At 39.1% G+C, this 17,155-nt stretch overlaps 1 protein-coding gene across 1 annotated transcript in view; it reads left to right on the forward strand.

The window, feature by feature from the left end:
• The first annotated feature begins 752 nt into the window (after positions 1 to 752).
• The window catches only part of cd36 (CD36 molecule (thrombospondin receptor)), a 29,548-nt gene continuing 13,145 nt past the window's right edge, over positions 753 to 17,155 (forward strand). The window contains exons 1-5 of the mRNA XM_022671462.2: positions 753 to 1,014; positions 6,573 to 6,733; positions 10,728 to 10,872; positions 14,765 to 14,911; positions 16,135 to 16,226. Of these exons, the coding sequence (XP_022527183.1) occupies positions 886 to 1,014; positions 6,573 to 6,733; positions 10,728 to 10,872; positions 14,765 to 14,911; positions 16,135 to 16,226 (674 nt within the window). The 5' untranslated portion in view covers positions 753 to 885. The remainder of the gene's footprint in view (positions 1,015 to 6,572; positions 6,734 to 10,727; positions 10,873 to 14,764; positions 14,912 to 16,134; positions 16,227 to 17,155) is intronic.

A 17,155-nucleotide genomic window follows, 5' to 3' on the forward strand; every position in this document is an offset into this window, starting at 1 on the left:
CTATCTATCTATCTATCTATCTATCTATCTATACAGACATCCACCCATCTATCTATCTATCTATCTATCTATCTATCTATCTATCTATCTATCTATCTATCTATCTATCTATCTATCCATCCAGCCACTCACCGATCCACCCAAATCCATCCACCCACCCATCCATCCACCTTACTACCCTCTCACCCATTCATCCATGCATCCACTCATCTATCCATCCATCCACCCAAATACCAATACCAACATCCTTGCTGCTCTAGGTTTGGATACCATCTCTGCCACTCTAAGGATTGCCTACTAACAAAATTATAATTTTGTTCTGCCAGTTGCTCTCTAATTATCTACCAGTAATCTCGCTGTTTGTCATTTGTTTAATAGAATCCATCTTTTCTACTCTAAGTTTGGACAAATAAATCTCTGCCGCTCTGGAATTGCAGAGTAGCATCCACTCTGCAAGCTGCTCTTTCACTGACTAGTATCCCAACTGTTTAATTGTTTGATTGTTTAATGGCATCCTGGCTGCTCTAGGATTGGCTTGTGAGACCCTTGCTTTTATAAGATTGGTTAATAGCATCCTTGCCGCTCTGGGATTGGCCAGCAGCATCCCTGTTTCCAAGTCTGCGCATGCTGCTCTGTAATTGGCTAGTAGTTCATACTCACAAACAGTCCGGGCAAGGCGTGACGCGCCGGAATACGGGTGGGGAAAAAACGCTCGCGCGCACACACGAGTTCTTACACACACTCTCAGAAACACACACACACACGGAGACAGCAACCTTCACTCGCTCCTGCTTACGTAACGGGTGAGAGGCGGCGCGTGTGTGAGTGTGGGTCTCAGTGCCATGCCACAGCGCCCAGACGCCTCGGCTGACCGGTAGCTGCACTATGGGGTGCTCGTGCTGCTCCACGCGCTGCTGGCTGATCGCGGGGAGCGTGACAGGGGCGCTGGTCTGTCTGCTGGGGGTCATCCTCATCCCTGTGGGCAACCTTGTGATCGAGAACACTGTGAAGCAGGTAAGCAGCTAAATAATAGATAATGATGAGGATCATGAGGAGGATGAGGATGAGGAGGATGAAGGTGGAGGTCAAGGTTAAAGGCGTTGGTATGAAGTATAGGGAGAGAGAGAGAGGATGGCACGCCTGGCATCTCCAGGTCACAGTGAAAGTCATTAGATCTGAGCAGCTGAGCTCTGCCAACCAGGACAGCCAGAGCCTGCAGACAAGCAGCAAATCCAGCACCAGAGCCAGCGGCTGAATTAACCCTTACTGCCGTGAATTAACTCAAACTGTGCTTAAATTAACTCTCACTGAGGTCTACCAACTCTCTGCTGAAATTAATTAAGTTGCACTAAATTAACTCTTACAACTGGGAATGAACTCTTTCTGAGATTATTCTGAGAACATTTAATAGGACTATTTAATTCTTCCTGTGACAAATTAACTCTTATTGGGGTAAATCAGTTCTTTCTATGCTAACCTAACTAATACTGCAGTAAACGAACTCTTACTGTGCTAAATCAACTATTTATAGGAGTAATTAATCTTTTACTGTGCTAAATTAACCCTTTCTGTGGTGTATTTGCCCCTTTCTGGGTCAAATTAACTGTTGTCAGCTATGTAATGTAAGCTAAATTAACTCATATTGTGCTACATTATGTCTTATTGTGCTAAATTAACTCTTACTGCGTTAAATTAACTCTTACTGTGGTAAGTTAACTCATACTGTGGTGAATGAACTCTTGCTGTGCTAAATTAACTCTTACTATTGTGTATTAACTCGTATCCGGGTGAGCTTACTCTTTCTGTGGTGTATTAACTTGTACTGGAACAAATTAACTCTTAATAAGGTAAATTAACTCTTACTGTAATAAATTAACTCTTATTGTGCTAAATTAATTCTTATTGTGCTAAATTAATTCTTATTGTGCTAAATTAATTCTTACTGTGCTACATTAATTCTTACTGTGATGAATTAACTTTTACTGTAATAAATTATCTCTTACTATGTTAATTTAATTCTTACTGCGATAAATTAACTCTTACTGTGATAAATTAACTCTTACTATGCTACATTAATTCTTACTGTGATGAATTAACTTTTACTGTAATAAATTATCTCTTACTATGTTAATTTAATTCTTACTGCGATAAATTAACTCTTACTGTGATAAATTAACTCTTACTGTGCTACATTAATTCTTACTGTGATGAATTAACTTTACTGTAATAAATTATCTCTTACTATGTTAATTTAATTCTTACTGCGATAAATTAACTCTTACAGTGATAAATTAACTCTTACTGTGCTACATTAATTCTTATTGTGCTAAATTAACTCTTACTGTAATAAATTAACTCTTACTGTGCTAAATTAACTTTTACTGTGCTAAATTAACTCTTACTGTGCTACATTAACTCTTACTGTGCTAAATTAACTCTTATTGTGCTACATTAACTCTTACTGTGCTAAATTAACTCTTATTGTGCTACATTAATTCTTACTATGTTAAATTAACTCTTACTGTGATAAACTAACTATTACTGTTATATTAACTCTTACTGTGATAAATTAACTTTTATTGTGATAAATGAGCTATTACAAAGTTATATTAACTCTTACTGTGATAAGTTAACTCTTACTGTAATAACTGAACTCTTACTCAGGTAAATGAACAATTACTGGCATGAATGCTCTCGTACTGTGGTAAATTAACTCTTATTACATGAATGAACTCTCACTATACTAAATTAACTCTTACTGTGGTAAATGAACTCTAAGTATGATAAATTAACTCTTACTGTGTTGCAGAATCTACAATTATGGTAATGTTTAATAATAAAATACAATGAAACCCAGAGTTTTAATAATGCCAGTAAACCTGCAGTTTAGTCATACACTCTTAACTATTAACTCTTAATGTCTAATGGACTAAAATTGAAATCAATTGTGAAATGTAGCCTAAACTCATTTTGGGGGCAGAAAATGGGCCTAGTTGTAATGTCATCTAACATCCCATTTATTCTTCATTTCATTCTTGTACAATTCTAAAATTTACAGAATATAAAGGGCTGTAAGTATTGCTTTATATGTCCTGAATGAAAGTGCAGTGTTACACTTCTTAATATTTTATATGAACATGTGCAGCTATATCTCTTGAAGGACTAGTATAGAATATTATAGAATAGAATAGAATAGTGCTTTATTTATCCTGAAGAAAATGACTGCAGTACTGCAGTGTTGCAGTACTGATCTATATAATACTTGAACAGATGAATTTAATCACACAGAAAGTGAGTATACTGCTTTATAAGACAGATATGCTGTCCAATAATGTCTAATAGCAGTCTATGAATATGAATGCCAGTAAGGCCTGCTTATCTTGTACAGGGTTCACTGGTGTCCAGTTCAGTGTATTCAGTATATCTGCTGCAGGTGCAGATCTCTGACCTTCACTCAGATATTTAAGACATTTGATTCCATTGTTTTATACAACCCTAAAAAACATTTTTTTTAATTTATTGACAATGGTTCTCTATTACTGCTGACGTGCAAAAATCTTTTATCTTCTATCTTTAGTTTCATGATGAATGGCCCAATAAAAATGCTCCAAAATGACTATTTGAATATTTGGATGGCCTTTATTTAGTTAATTTGGTTTAGTTGGTTCTTTATATCACATATCAACTGTTTTTATGAGCTGCTTACACAGCCATTTACGAAAAACTCTTGAATGCTCTTGCATATGCTATAGCACCTTGTTGGAACTTCTTGTATGGGATCCTGCAGCACATTTACTCACAGATGTTGCAGCTGGGCCTGTAGATCCTGCTCTACACTCATAGGCTGGATTGGTGATACATCTGGAGACCAAGCAGAAGGAAGTGTTGTAATCTAAAATGTAGAGACATTCCTGGAAAACTCTTGCTGTGTGTGGGTGAGCATTAATTATCCTGCTGAAAAATGGCAGTTGGAAGTCCTGGTATGAGAAGCAGAAACACATGTGGCTGCAGGATGTCCTGCACATATTGCTGAGCTATTAATGTTCCTCGTATCACTACTAGTGGCCCATTTCTAAAATTAAGAGACCACTTCAGTTTCTGAATCAGTGTCTCTGATTTTGCTATTTATAGTTATATGTTTGAGTAAAATAAGAATTGTTGTTTTATTCTATAAACTACGGACCACATTTCTCTCAAATTACACATAAAAATATTGTCATTTAGAGCATTTATTTGCAGAAAATGAGAAATGGCTGAAATAACAAAGAAGATGCAAAAAAACATGGTGCAAATAATGCAAAGAAAACAAGTTTATATTCATATTTTAAGTTTAAGAGTTCAGAAATCAATATTTGGTGGAATAACTCTGGTTTTTAATCACAGTTTTCATGCATCTTGGCATGTTCTCCTTCACCAGTCTTACACACTGCTTTTGGACAACTTTATGCCAAAAATTCAACCAGTTCAGCTTGGTTTGATGGCTTGTGATCATACATCTTCCTCTTGATTATATTCCAGAGTTTTTCAATTTGGTAAAATCTAAGAAACTCATCATTTCTAAGTAGTTTTTAATGTCCTGTTGATTAATCATTAAAATAATATTTGAGGATCTTTACAGCAGGTCATTTTTAATAAATTAATTGACATTTTAGTTTTAGCTTTGTTGCTTCAATCACTCTTCTTCAATAGAGTAAACACCAGGGGTTACACTGCCCTTATCCAATTACTACCCTCTGCTATCCGGCTCTCACTGTCACACCAGAGAGAGAGAGAGAAAGAGAAAGAGAGAAAGAGAGAGAGAGAGAGAGAGAGAGAAAGAGTGTGAGTGAGTAACTCTATGGACAGTCTGTGTTTATCAGCACTGCATTTCTAATCCTGAAGCTCTGACCCTGAGATTACACTTGAAACACTGTTATATTAATGTGATGCAAATGTGTCCAACATTTCCACACTAATAAAACACACCAAACAACACAGTCCGAGTACATTAATGGGCTTTTCCCTGTTCTATGTGTCATGATATGACTAAAAGCTCACAACTCAGTATTTTTAAGATAAGGTAATAAGGTAGATTAATAATCATAAGATTTATTGGTGATATTTTTACTGATTTAACAAACTGCATCAGATCATGTTGTTATTAAAATACATTACAAGACTCTACTCTATAAAACATTTCCACACAAACAACACGTATATATTCTTATTTGGGATTAAATGGCACAAAGATGGTAATATGTTTAGCAGCTTAATATGTTGAATAATCAAGAATATAGAATATATTTATATTCACTATATATTTACCAGCCCTACCCTCTTCAGTATCGTATCTGGGTACAGAACAGATACTAATTACATGAAATATCAAGCAGTGCTGGTGCTTTGTTTGTCAGTCCTGTTACTGTCTGTTTGGCTGCCACGGACTCTAAGAAAGAGACTCCATTTCCCATGATGCCGGATATGCCGGATCATATGACGCATCGGCTCGCCATGCTATTGATTGCACACACCTGGACCCTTGACTATAAATATCTCTTGCACCCTTGCACCTATTCCTTGCCCGGGATTGAACCTATTCTACGTAGCTCTTCTACCTCTCGTTTCCTTTGAGTTTTGACCTTTTGTTTCCGACCCTTTTTGCTCTTTTGACTACACTTTTGCTTAGCCGTTTGTTTGTTAGCTTTTTTGGTATTGAACTATTTTGACCATCCCTTTGCCTTGCCCTTTTTAATGAGTCTGGATATCCTGTGAATGACCTGTTTGCCTGTTGTTTGTTATGCTGCCATTTTGTGATCAGTCTTATTTATCTGTGTTGTATCTGCGCTTGCCTGTCCCGTGTTTGGCTCCCGTGACATTGTGCTTTTATCTTACGTTTGACCTCCCATTACTCCAAAATGCTACAGTAATAACATAACATCATACCAATTGATACTTATATCATTAATATTATGGAAAGATGTAATGATTGCATTTGATAACAGAAACTGCAAAACTGAATAGACCTTTTTTTCCAGGTTAGATTTCCCATTACTCCAAATGCTACAATAACATCCCTCAAAATATACACATATACCTTTTATACATGAGAAGGAGAATTTACAAATTTAGTCATGTCAATTTATAATCTTTTGATTTTTTTATATTAGAGTAGTGTAAATTCTGGTCTATATACAACCAAATATGCATTTTTAATAATTTAGCCATCCCATAATTACAAATTTCAACAGTAATTTTTACATTTTAAGCTTACATGAATAATACTGTGTACTTCTTCGTCAGCAGCTGGAGTCTGAGAGAGTACAGTAGGTCATGCTGTTTGCCTCTGTTTGGGTACAGTAGGTGGCGCTGTCTCTCCTCATCACTCTCATTGTGATGCTGGATGGTACAGTAGGGATAGATGGGGTAAATGGGGGATGCACTGTGATGCCGCCTAGTAATGCTGCATTCATTTGTGGAGGCATGCGCTGGTCCTCACTGTCTTAGTGTCGGAAACTTTGCACATGATGAGAGGATGAGCTTAATGGCACAGCTAACTATCTGTCTGTCTACCTGTCTGTGTGTCTGCTGTGTAGGAGTCTGTGCTGGAGGAGGGTACCACAGCATTTGAAACCTGGAATTCCACAGGAACTCCCATTTACAGGCAGTTTTGGCTGTTTGACGTTCAGAACCCTGATGATGTCGTGGCCAATGGGAGCAATCCTCAGGTTATACAGAAAGGACCGTACACTTACAGGTAGGTGATGGGAATTATATCAGCTGATACTCAGCATTAATGTTCTCTAATCAGATCAGCCGATACTCAGCATTAATGTTCGCTAATTAGATCAGCCAGTACTCAGCATTAATGTTCTCGAATCAGATCAGCCAGTACTGAGCATTAATGTTCGCTAATCAGATCAGCCGATACTCAGCATTAATGTTCTTGAATCAGATGCCGAGTGCTAAAGCAATCTAAAGCGCTGCCACTATGAGAGGGAGGTCACAGGTTCGAACCCCCCGCTCATGCAGCTTTGCCATCAAGCTGCCTGCGCTCAGAGGGAGCAAAATTGGCCCTGCTCCCTCCAGGTGGGTAGATGGCGCTCTCTCTCCACATCACTACTAGGGTGATGTCTGCAGCACAAGGCGTCTGTGAGCTGATGTATCAGAACCGAGTCACTGCGCTTTCCTCCGAGAGTGCTGTGATACTGCATCAGCAGCAGCTCGAAAAGAGGAGGTGGCTGGCTTCACATGTATCGTAAGAGGCATGTGTTAGTCTTCACCCTCCTGGTGTGTTGGGGCATTACTAGTGATAGGGGGAGACCTAATGAGTGGGTTGAGTAATTGGCCGTGTAAATTGGGGAAAAAATGGGAAAAAAAATAGAAATAAAATTGTAGTAAAAGAAAATGTTGGTATGGTATTATGATCAGTATTAGTCCGTGTTCAGGCAAAACTCATTACTTAGGTTACATAGATACTTAGATCGGTATTAATCACTACTTAGGATGAAGGTGCTTAGATCAAGGTACTCAAGATTAAGGCAATCAAGTTTAAGGTACTCAGACTGGATCAGCCAATTCTTAGCCTTAAGATGCTCTGATCAGATAAGCCAGTATTGAGCATTAGGGAACTGAGTTTGGATTGGTAATACTTAGCATTAGTGTATTGGATTTGTATTCAGTGAAACTCAACATTACGGGTCAGTTTCCCAGAGAGGGGTTAAGTAAAGTCTTAAACTTCACAGCATTTTCAATTTGGAATGTCCAATGAAAGTAAAATATGAGTATAGTCTACGACTAGGCTTAATCCTTGTCCTGGAAACCAATCATAAGGTACTCTGAGAGTTATATGTTAAAACTACATTTAGGTACTTAGATTGGATCTGTTTCAGACTTATAAGGTTTTTACATCAGATTTGTATTAGCCAATACTTACTACTTAGTTACTTGAATTAGACCTATATTAAACAGTACCTCACATGTTCTGCTTTCTTTGTTTTTAGGATCAGATTAGTATTGGCCAGTATACACTTTTAAGGTACATACAGTAGACTGGATAAGAGGGCTGTTTGTTGTCTAAATTTCCTTCTAGCTCCAGTATAAAACTAAAGATATGAACTTCAGACATCAAACAGGACTCACTGGATCGACCAGGTTTTGGTTAAAGGTGGCTGACTGTAGAAATCAGATTGTTTGCTGAAGTGTTGCTTTAACTATCCAAATAAAATGAAGTGCTTCCAACCTCTTGATAACAGAAGCAATCTAAATTATACCTCTAATCTGAGATCAGACTAATCTGATTGTATTTATCTAATCTAAATGACAGTGTCCTCTAGCTCTATATACTGTACATGTTTATAGACATATTTCTTTACACTGATGTGATAAATAAGGAAAAGATGAGCATGTTTACGATGAACAGAGGGTGCCGTTTAGTTTATTATAGAATATAAAAAAAGTACCTCTGCCACACTGAAACCCTTCTGTTTGTTAGTTCCATGTGAGTAACAGACGCTGTTTACAGTGCGTCAGGTTAATCCAGTACAGATACATTAAATGATTAAAAAAATAACCAAGCAAGAATCTTTATATGTGTGAATGTAGTGATGATGTATTAGAGTGGTTACAATATTAGAATGATAGGATATGTTTATTGGGGGAAAACTACTGTAATTGAAAGGAGGCTCTAGTGTCTAGCCTGGATACAAGATGAGATACAGGTGAACATGGAGGTATACAGGTTCTGTATGGCATCCTGCAGCACATTTACCCATAGATGTTGCAGCTGGACCTGTAGATTCTGCTCTATACTTAAAGGTTTCTGAAACTGCACTTCCCAGCTGCAGGACAAGAATGTGTTGTAGTCTGCAAACGTGTCTGCAGGATATTTTACATATATTGCTTAGCTGTGTCCCCCGTATTACTACTAGGGGTGACTGATTGTCGCCCAAAATGCCCCCCAGTTCATCAATCACACCAGCAGTTGGGGCAGTGTGTCGCTCCCAGTGTTGAGCACATTACTTTGAAAAAGTAATTAGTTTTAGTTACTAGTTACTTCTTCAATAAAGTAACTGAGGTACTAACTGAGTTACTCCACTATAAAAGTAACTAGTTACCAGTAAAGGTAACCTTCTCAGAGCGTGTTTCATAAGCCAGATGAATAGAGTGCACGACAGCAAAGTACCTGCATAGAGGTTTTTCCATGACAAATTTTTCGTTCGGGAGCATAATGTGCACTCAACGTGCACATTTAACCTTTTGACCTCAGTGAGTTTGAAATAGTGTCTGTATTTCCATCTGGAAAAACCAAAGTAGCAGGTGTGAAAGGGGTCCGAACCAAAGGACCAGATTTTGGTCCGACCAAGAGAGGTGGTCTCGGTCCGGATCTTCTGAACCGTGGTCCGGTTCGCCTGCAGTGTGAAAGCGCTTTTCTGGATGGTTCAAACTTTCAGACCAATTACAGGAAGCTGAGCAGGCGTTCCTCAGCAACGGCAGCAGAAGAAGAAAAATAACCATCTACTACTGACTGCAGCCTGCGGGAAGGCGGAGTTGGACGTCCAGCGCGTCCAGTCCCACCCACTTTGTCCACGCCATGCCTTGTCAGTCTCGCAAGCTTGTAGTGTATACACAGTATTTAAGCCGGACGACGCGGCACATTATATTTAAAGTCCGCTAACTGCCCTGTACATTGTTTACTTCCGTTCAGAGGCGGAGCTAAGACATGACTCTAACAAAGTGGGCGGGACTGGACGGCATGACGCTAACAAAGTGGGCGGAGCTGGATGCACTGGACGTCCAACTCAGCTTTCCTGCAGGCTGCAGTTAGTACCCTTTAATAATAACCGTAAAGCAGGAAAAATGAGCCGTGGATACAGTTGCTTCAGGACAAACTCGTTCTGTACCTGAAGTTGCTGCTGCTGGAATAAAAAACACAATAGCAGCACTACTATGGAGACGAAATGAATCATTTTTTTCTTATCCTGTAAACCGAATTAACCACGCGCTGAATTGTCAACACCCAACGTCAGACCCATGTCCTTCTAAAACCAATCAGCGTCAAGTTAAGGAAAAAGCATCATAAGTGATACGTAAGTGATGATGAAAGGATGTAGGAGTATCACACAGAGGTCTTTGGTGCGCTCCCTAAACTGCAGTGTGAAAACAAAAATAAGCGGACCAAATATACACAATGTAGCAAACACATGAACCTTGGTTCGGACCACGGCCCGGACTTTCAGGTGTGAAAGCACCCTCTCACACACAATGCACACACACACACTTGCGCCTTTGTCTGCATGCGCAAAGTAAAAAAAAAAAGTTAATTGAGCAGCTAAAGTAACGTGCAGTAACGGGGTGTTGGAAATGGTAATGCCGTTTTTTAGTTACAGTCAGAGTAATTAGTAAGATTACTCAATACTGAAAAAAGTAACGCCGTTAGTTGCACCGTTTATTTCAACTCCGTTATTCACATCACTGGTCTCTCCACAGCAAAGACAGCATTGAAGCGTTCTTCACAAGACCTCCATACTCAAACCCAAACAGAACCTGCATTAATCACTACTTCAGCACATTTACATATCTGCCTAAGGCATCACAGGGTATTTGTTCTTTCTCAGTGAGTCTATAATAGGTAGAATTGGCGAGTAAATGTAGAATTTGTAGGAATCCTCTGTCTCAGGTTGTCAGTGTGTTGGAAATCTCTCGCTGGTGTTCTCAGATGGTCAGTAGATTTTCTGTCCCACTGCGTTTAGGACGCGCTACCTCCACAAAGAGAACATCACCGCCCTCAAAAACCACACCATCTCCTTCATGCTGCCGTCGGGAGCCATCTTCGAGCCGTCAATGTCTGTGGGTACTGAGGAGGACAATGTGACGTCAATCAACCTCGCAGTGGCTGTAAGTCTCACACATATCACACACACACATACTCACTCTGTCTCTTACACACATACACATCTGTCTATCTATCTATCTATCTATCTATCTATCTATCTATCTATCTATCTATCTATCTATCTATCTATCTATCTATCTATCTATCTATCTATCTATCTATCTATCTATCTATCTATCTACACTGCCTGGCTAAAAAAAGGCTCCATACACTCAGCTTTGATTGTGTCATGCATTCACTGTGGCATTGTTTTAATAAGCTTCTGCAATGTTACAAGATTTATTTCAATCCAGTGTTGCATTCATTTTTCACCAAGATCTTGCTGCAGCATTGATGATGGCAGAGTCTGATCACTGCACAAAGCCTTCTTCAGCACATCCTAAAGTTCTGGACTCTGTGGTGAACAATCCATGTGTAAAAATAATGATCTCATGATCTATCTATCTATTAGGGTTGTGACGAGATCTCGTGGCACGAGATCTTGCGAGATTAAACGTGACGATATTTTCTCGCGGGAAGAAAAAACAGTTTAGTGTGGACTTTTTAAGAGGGATCTGGCAACACAGTAGCTATACAGCGAGTGTGGTCGCTGAGCAGAGAGCAGCTCTCAGCAGAAGAGTAAAATTCGGGTATTTGCATAGAACAGAGGTCACTAATGGGCGGACCGTGGTCCAGGTCCGGACCCAAACCTACTGAGAAGGATTTAATTGTATACACGCTTTGCGGTGCAGTAAATCACAGACCAATCACGTGTGGGGTAAGATCACCAAACGCTCTCTTCAGTTAATCAGATCTGTGGAGATGCGGTAAGGAAAAAAAAAAAATAAACACCCCTCTCTGCACACGGTATCAAACCCGTGTTGTCAGGGTCGCAGTCCCGCTGCTCCGGCTGAAAAAACGCCTTTATAAGGAGATAAGGAGCCCAAGAACGAGCGGAAAAACGAGAACGGGCAGAAACTAAAGTCATGCCGAGCGCTCTGGGCGTGACATCATAACACAAGTTAACAATCGGTTCAGACCTTCTCTAACTGGACCATACTGAATTCTAATTAAATACCCCTGGCATAGAAGATGCTTCTGCTACTTTTACGTTGTATATCTGGCTGCATTTTGCCTACATTTCGGGATGAATAAAGTATCTGTCTGTCTGTCTGTCTGACTATGGTTATGCATGGTTTAGAGATTTAGAAGAAAAAACACAAACCATAGGCTTAATATGACTGATTGTGGTTTGCACTTGTTGTTTGCACTATATAAGACCTAGACAAGTTTTATTTTTATTTCATTTTTCATTTTTTATATTTTCTTTAAAACAAATTTTTTAAATCTCGTCTCGCCTAGTTCTCGTGAACCCAGTATCGTGTCTCGTCTTGTCTCGTGATATTAGTGTCTCATCACACCCCTACTATCTATCTATCTATCTATCTATCTGTCTGTCTGTCTGTCTGTCTACATCCAACTGCTTCCACTGCTGGAATGACTTTTTACCATTCATTTAAAAGCTGTCTAACCAGTGGTAGCATGCTTCCCCTTATATGTGAGCCTTGGTTCCTCCCAAGGTTTTTCCTCTTTCAGCTCTGAGGGAGTTTTTCCTCGCCTCCTTGCTCACTAGAGGTTCTGTAATATATGTTTAGTTTTTTGTCTGATTCTTTGTTCTGAGATCACATTTCTATAAAGCTTTCTATAAAGTGACAGCATCAGTTTTAAAAGTGCTGTACAAAGAAATTTGATTTGATTTTGCCCTTCCATCCATCCATGCATCAGTCTATTCCTCAGTCTATCTGTTCTTCTATCCACCTACCAAGCTTTGTGTCTTTCTGTCTGTCTATGATCTATATGTATAAACATCTTTTTGCCATCTCTCTCTCTCTGGTTTGTCTTCATGCTGTCCGGTCTCTGTGCTGTACCCCTGTTTACCCCTGAAAACATCAGCATGATGAACCCGTCCGTCAGTCTTCAGTAACAACACACAGTCAGGGTTTAATTTCTACAGATAGTGATGTGATTAAAGTTCAGCTACAGAACACAGTCTATTAGTGGTTATTACGTCATAGCTCCTCTGCTGATAGCACTGTTATCTTTGAGAGCTGTAATACGAAACGCTGTAAACTAATCAGGCCTGGGGTTTCAGACAACATCAGAAATTCTAGATTACATTAGGGCTGCACGATATTGAAAAAATTGTATCAGTTAAAGCTGCCCTGCCCTATAAAAAACAAATACCAATTCTTCTCTCAGAAGACGATGTTCAAGAATTTTTGGGTTACACAAGTATCTCTAAAAGCCTCGATGTTCATGTGTTCACAGTAAGACAGACAATCTACAAATAGACAAAGTTCAGCACCGTTGCTACTCTCTCTAGGCGTGGTCGTCCTGTAAAGGTGACTGCAAGAGCACAGCACAGAATGATCAATGAGGTGAGGAAGACTCCTAGAGTGTCAGCTGAAGACCTACAGAAATCTCTGCACATGCTAACATTTTTGTTGACAAAGCTACAATAATTAAACATTAAATAAGAATAGAGTTTATGTGAGGACACCACGGAGGAAGCCACTGCTGTTAAAAAAAACATTGCTGCAAAACATACTGTAGATAGATAAATCAAAAATTTAGTTGTTTGGAAGGAACATGCAGAGAAGAAAAAAGGCACAGTACACCCTCATTAAAACTTCATCCCAACTGTGAAACATGGTGGAGGGAGCATCATGGTTTGGGGTTTGCTTTTCTGCCTCAGGGTCTGGACGGATAGCCGTCATCAACGGAAAAATAATTTCCCAAGTTTACCAAGACATTTTGCAGGAAGACTTAAGACCATCTGTCCACCAGCTAAAGCTTAACAGAAGATGGAAGATGCAACAGGACAACGACCCAAAACATAGAAGTAAATCAATAACTGAACGGCTTCAACAGAAGAAAATACGCCTTCTGGAGAGTCCTGACCTCAACCCAATTGAGATGCTGTGGCATCATGACCTCAAGAGAGCGATTAATTCACACCAGATATCCCAAGAATATTATAGCTGTAACTACAGGAAACAGTTGATTGAGGTTATTTCTGCCAAAGGAGGGTCAACCAGTTATTAAATCCAAAGGTTTACATACTTTTTCCCTCCTCACTGAGAATTTTAACATTTTGTGTTTCCAAAAAACATGCAAACATATATAATTATTGTGTGGTATGAGTTTAAGCAGACTGTGTTTTCTATTGTTGTGACTTGAAGATGAAGATCAGAACACATTTAATGACCAATTTATGCAGAAATTCATGTAATCCCAACGAGTTCACATACTTTTTCTTGCAACTGTACATTGTGTTCAATTAGGTTAAAGCCAGCCTCATCCAGATGTATGTGTTGCTTCACTCCAGTTTTATAATGATACATTTCAGAATTTACAACATGACTTTTATAAATTACATAAATTGAAGTGTAATTGTGTACTGCTTAAATTGATTTATGATTCACATGAAAAATTACAGTATTTTAAAATAACTTTTAAATAATCTGTCATCAAAACATTAGCATTGTAAAAATCGTCACAGAATAAACTGAAACACGATCCCATGATCATTTCTAAAGATCATGTCTAAAAAACGTTCTGTTCTGATGACACGTTTCCTAATACATACCTAATACATACCTTTTGGTAATGAATAAAGGATTAAGGTGTGAAGAATGTGTATTAGCTGCTCATCCATTATGTGATGATGTTTGTACAAGCTGTTTTTTATTTTAAAATGCTCACACTGTGGTGCAAATATTAATTCTGATTTGAGAAACGCATCAAAGTGACTGAGACAAACTGTAAATTCTCTGCCCTCAAACCCAAAAGTTTGAGTACTCTAGAAAGGAAGTGTCATTGTTGTTAAATAAAAGCAAATCTTTGGTATTTCAGGGTGTGTACAGTCTGATAGATCACACTGTGGCAAATATGCTGATTCAGCTCAGTAAAGCCACGTTGTTCCAGAGGAGGACGGTGAGGGAGTTGCTGTGGGGCTACACTGACCCCATGCTCAAATCCACCCTCGGAGTCTTCTACCCAGTAAGTCTCTGTTCACTCTGCTCACACTGCTGTTAAACGAGTTCTAAAAGCTTAAAAGTCCAACCTATCCATCCCTAGACCACCCTAGTTCCAACCCAGCCTTCCCAAAACCAACCAAGCCCAGCCTAGAACCCAGTATGGCCCCTGGGACTACCCCAACCCAACGTGGTCCTACCCCTCATGCACCCTGGGCTTACCCCAGTACACCCATGAACCGCCCTTAACACATCCTGGGTCCACCTTGGACCAACCCTCCCCCACCCAAACCCAACCAAGCCCACTCTGGCACCACCCTAAATCCCCCTAGTCTTCATTGGCACCTCCCTATTGATTTTACTCTGGTTTTAGTCAACGAAAACAAACAACATTTTAATCTAATTTTAGTCTTAATAAATTTTAGTCAAAAACAAAATATTATTTGCTGCTAATGTTTATTAAAACAGTAGCCTTTAAGTTTTGTTGCATCTAAATTATGCCAACATTTAAATGTATTAAAGACAGTGACCTGTTTACCGCAACTGTGCACTGTAAGACACGCTTAAAACTATTTAATTTTCCCAAAAATCTTCAGTGCGCCTTATAATCTGATGCGCATTATGTATGAATTTTACCAGTCAGGTTGTAAGTAGCAGTAGAGTCAATCTGCTGAAGTGCAGCAGTATTAGCATTAGCTGATACTGTATCCGTGCCAAGCGCTAGCTCATTCACAGTCCAGAGGTGAGTACTATCGACCTGTAGCCTGCTGCTAAGCCCGGCTAGCACTGCTGGAGCAGTATTAGCATTAGTCTGTAAGCGCAGTGCTAGCTCGTTCACCGTTTAGAGGTGAGTATATCGGACTGTAGCCTGAGCGTTTACCGTGTTAAAACAAGCTACATGGGACGAACCACTAGGTAATATCATTTCTGGCTTCAGTGTAGTGCCGCGGCTAGCGGTTAGTCGCTAATGCTAATGCTTAACTTAGCTTTGCCAGCGGCAAGACCTTATAGTGCAAAAAATACGGTAATTTTCATATTTTGTTTTTGGCCCAGCTTAACTCACCCTATCCCACCCTAAATGCCATCAACCCACAATAAAACATATCCTGGTGTTGTAAAGTTAAAGGCTGTGCTAGTTTGGTTAAAGGTATAATAATATTAAAACATGAACTCTGAAAAGTGAATTTATATTTGTGTTATAGTTTGTTGATATTTTGTACAGTTTTGTGTTTGGTTTGTTTTCTTCAGTACAACAATACCTTTGACGGACCGTACAGCGTCTTCACAGGCAAAGATGACATCACCAAAGTGGCCTATATTGATAACTGGCGCGGTTATCCGTAAGTATACAGGAATCTGCTGTTTATATATACTGATTTATTTATGTATTTGCATGTTTGTTTGGAAACAAGTTAGAAAGGACTAATGGGATATATACAGGGGTTGGACAATGAAACTGAAACACCTGTCATTTTAGTGTGGGAGGCTTCATGGCTAAATTGGAGCAGCCTGGAGGCCAATCTTCATTAATTGCACATTAATGCACCAGTAAGAGCAGAGTGTGAAGGTTCTATTAGCAGGGTAAAAGAGCACAGTTTTGCTTCAAATATTGCAATGCACACAACATTATAGGTGACAGTTCAAAAGAGGACAAATTGTTGGTGCACGTCTTAATGGCGCATCTGTGACCAAGACAGCAAGTCTTTGTGATGTATCAGGATAATGTCAGCATAACACCAAGAAGGACCAACCACATCCAACAGGACTAACTGTGGATGCAAGAGGAAGCTGTCTGAAAGGGATGTTCGGTTGCTAACCTGGATTGTATTCAAAAAACATAAAACCACGGTTGCTCAAATCACGGCAGAATTCAATGTGCGCCTCAACTCTCCTGTTTCCACCAGAACTGTCCGTCAGGACAATAAATTATTGTTCTCTAAAACCAGATGTTTCAGTTTCATTGTTCAACACCTGTAGTTTATAATGTGTCCTGTTTGTGGCTAAAAGCTGATTTAGTTTAATGTAATCAGAAGCTTGTATGATTTTCAGTTAATCCATATGTCTAAAATTTTTAAATGAGAAACTGGGACAGGGGTACCAGGGAAAATATCATCAGTATCCAATTAAAATAGGTATCTAATTTTTGTTTGTTTTTTACTACATAATTTGAACAAACAAACTGTCCCTTACACTGTGCCATAATTTAATAATGAATGGACCAAGAGAAATTCTAAAAAAATAACCAGAAATAGACTATTTTTACTTTGAC

Source organism: Astyanax mexicanus, chromosome 2, assembly GCF_023375975.1.
Source record: "Astyanax mexicanus isolate ESR-SI-001 chromosome 2, AstMex3_surface, whole genome shotgun sequence".
Taxonomy (NCBI): domain Eukaryota; kingdom Metazoa; phylum Chordata; class Actinopteri; order Characiformes; family Acestrorhamphidae; genus Astyanax; species Astyanax mexicanus.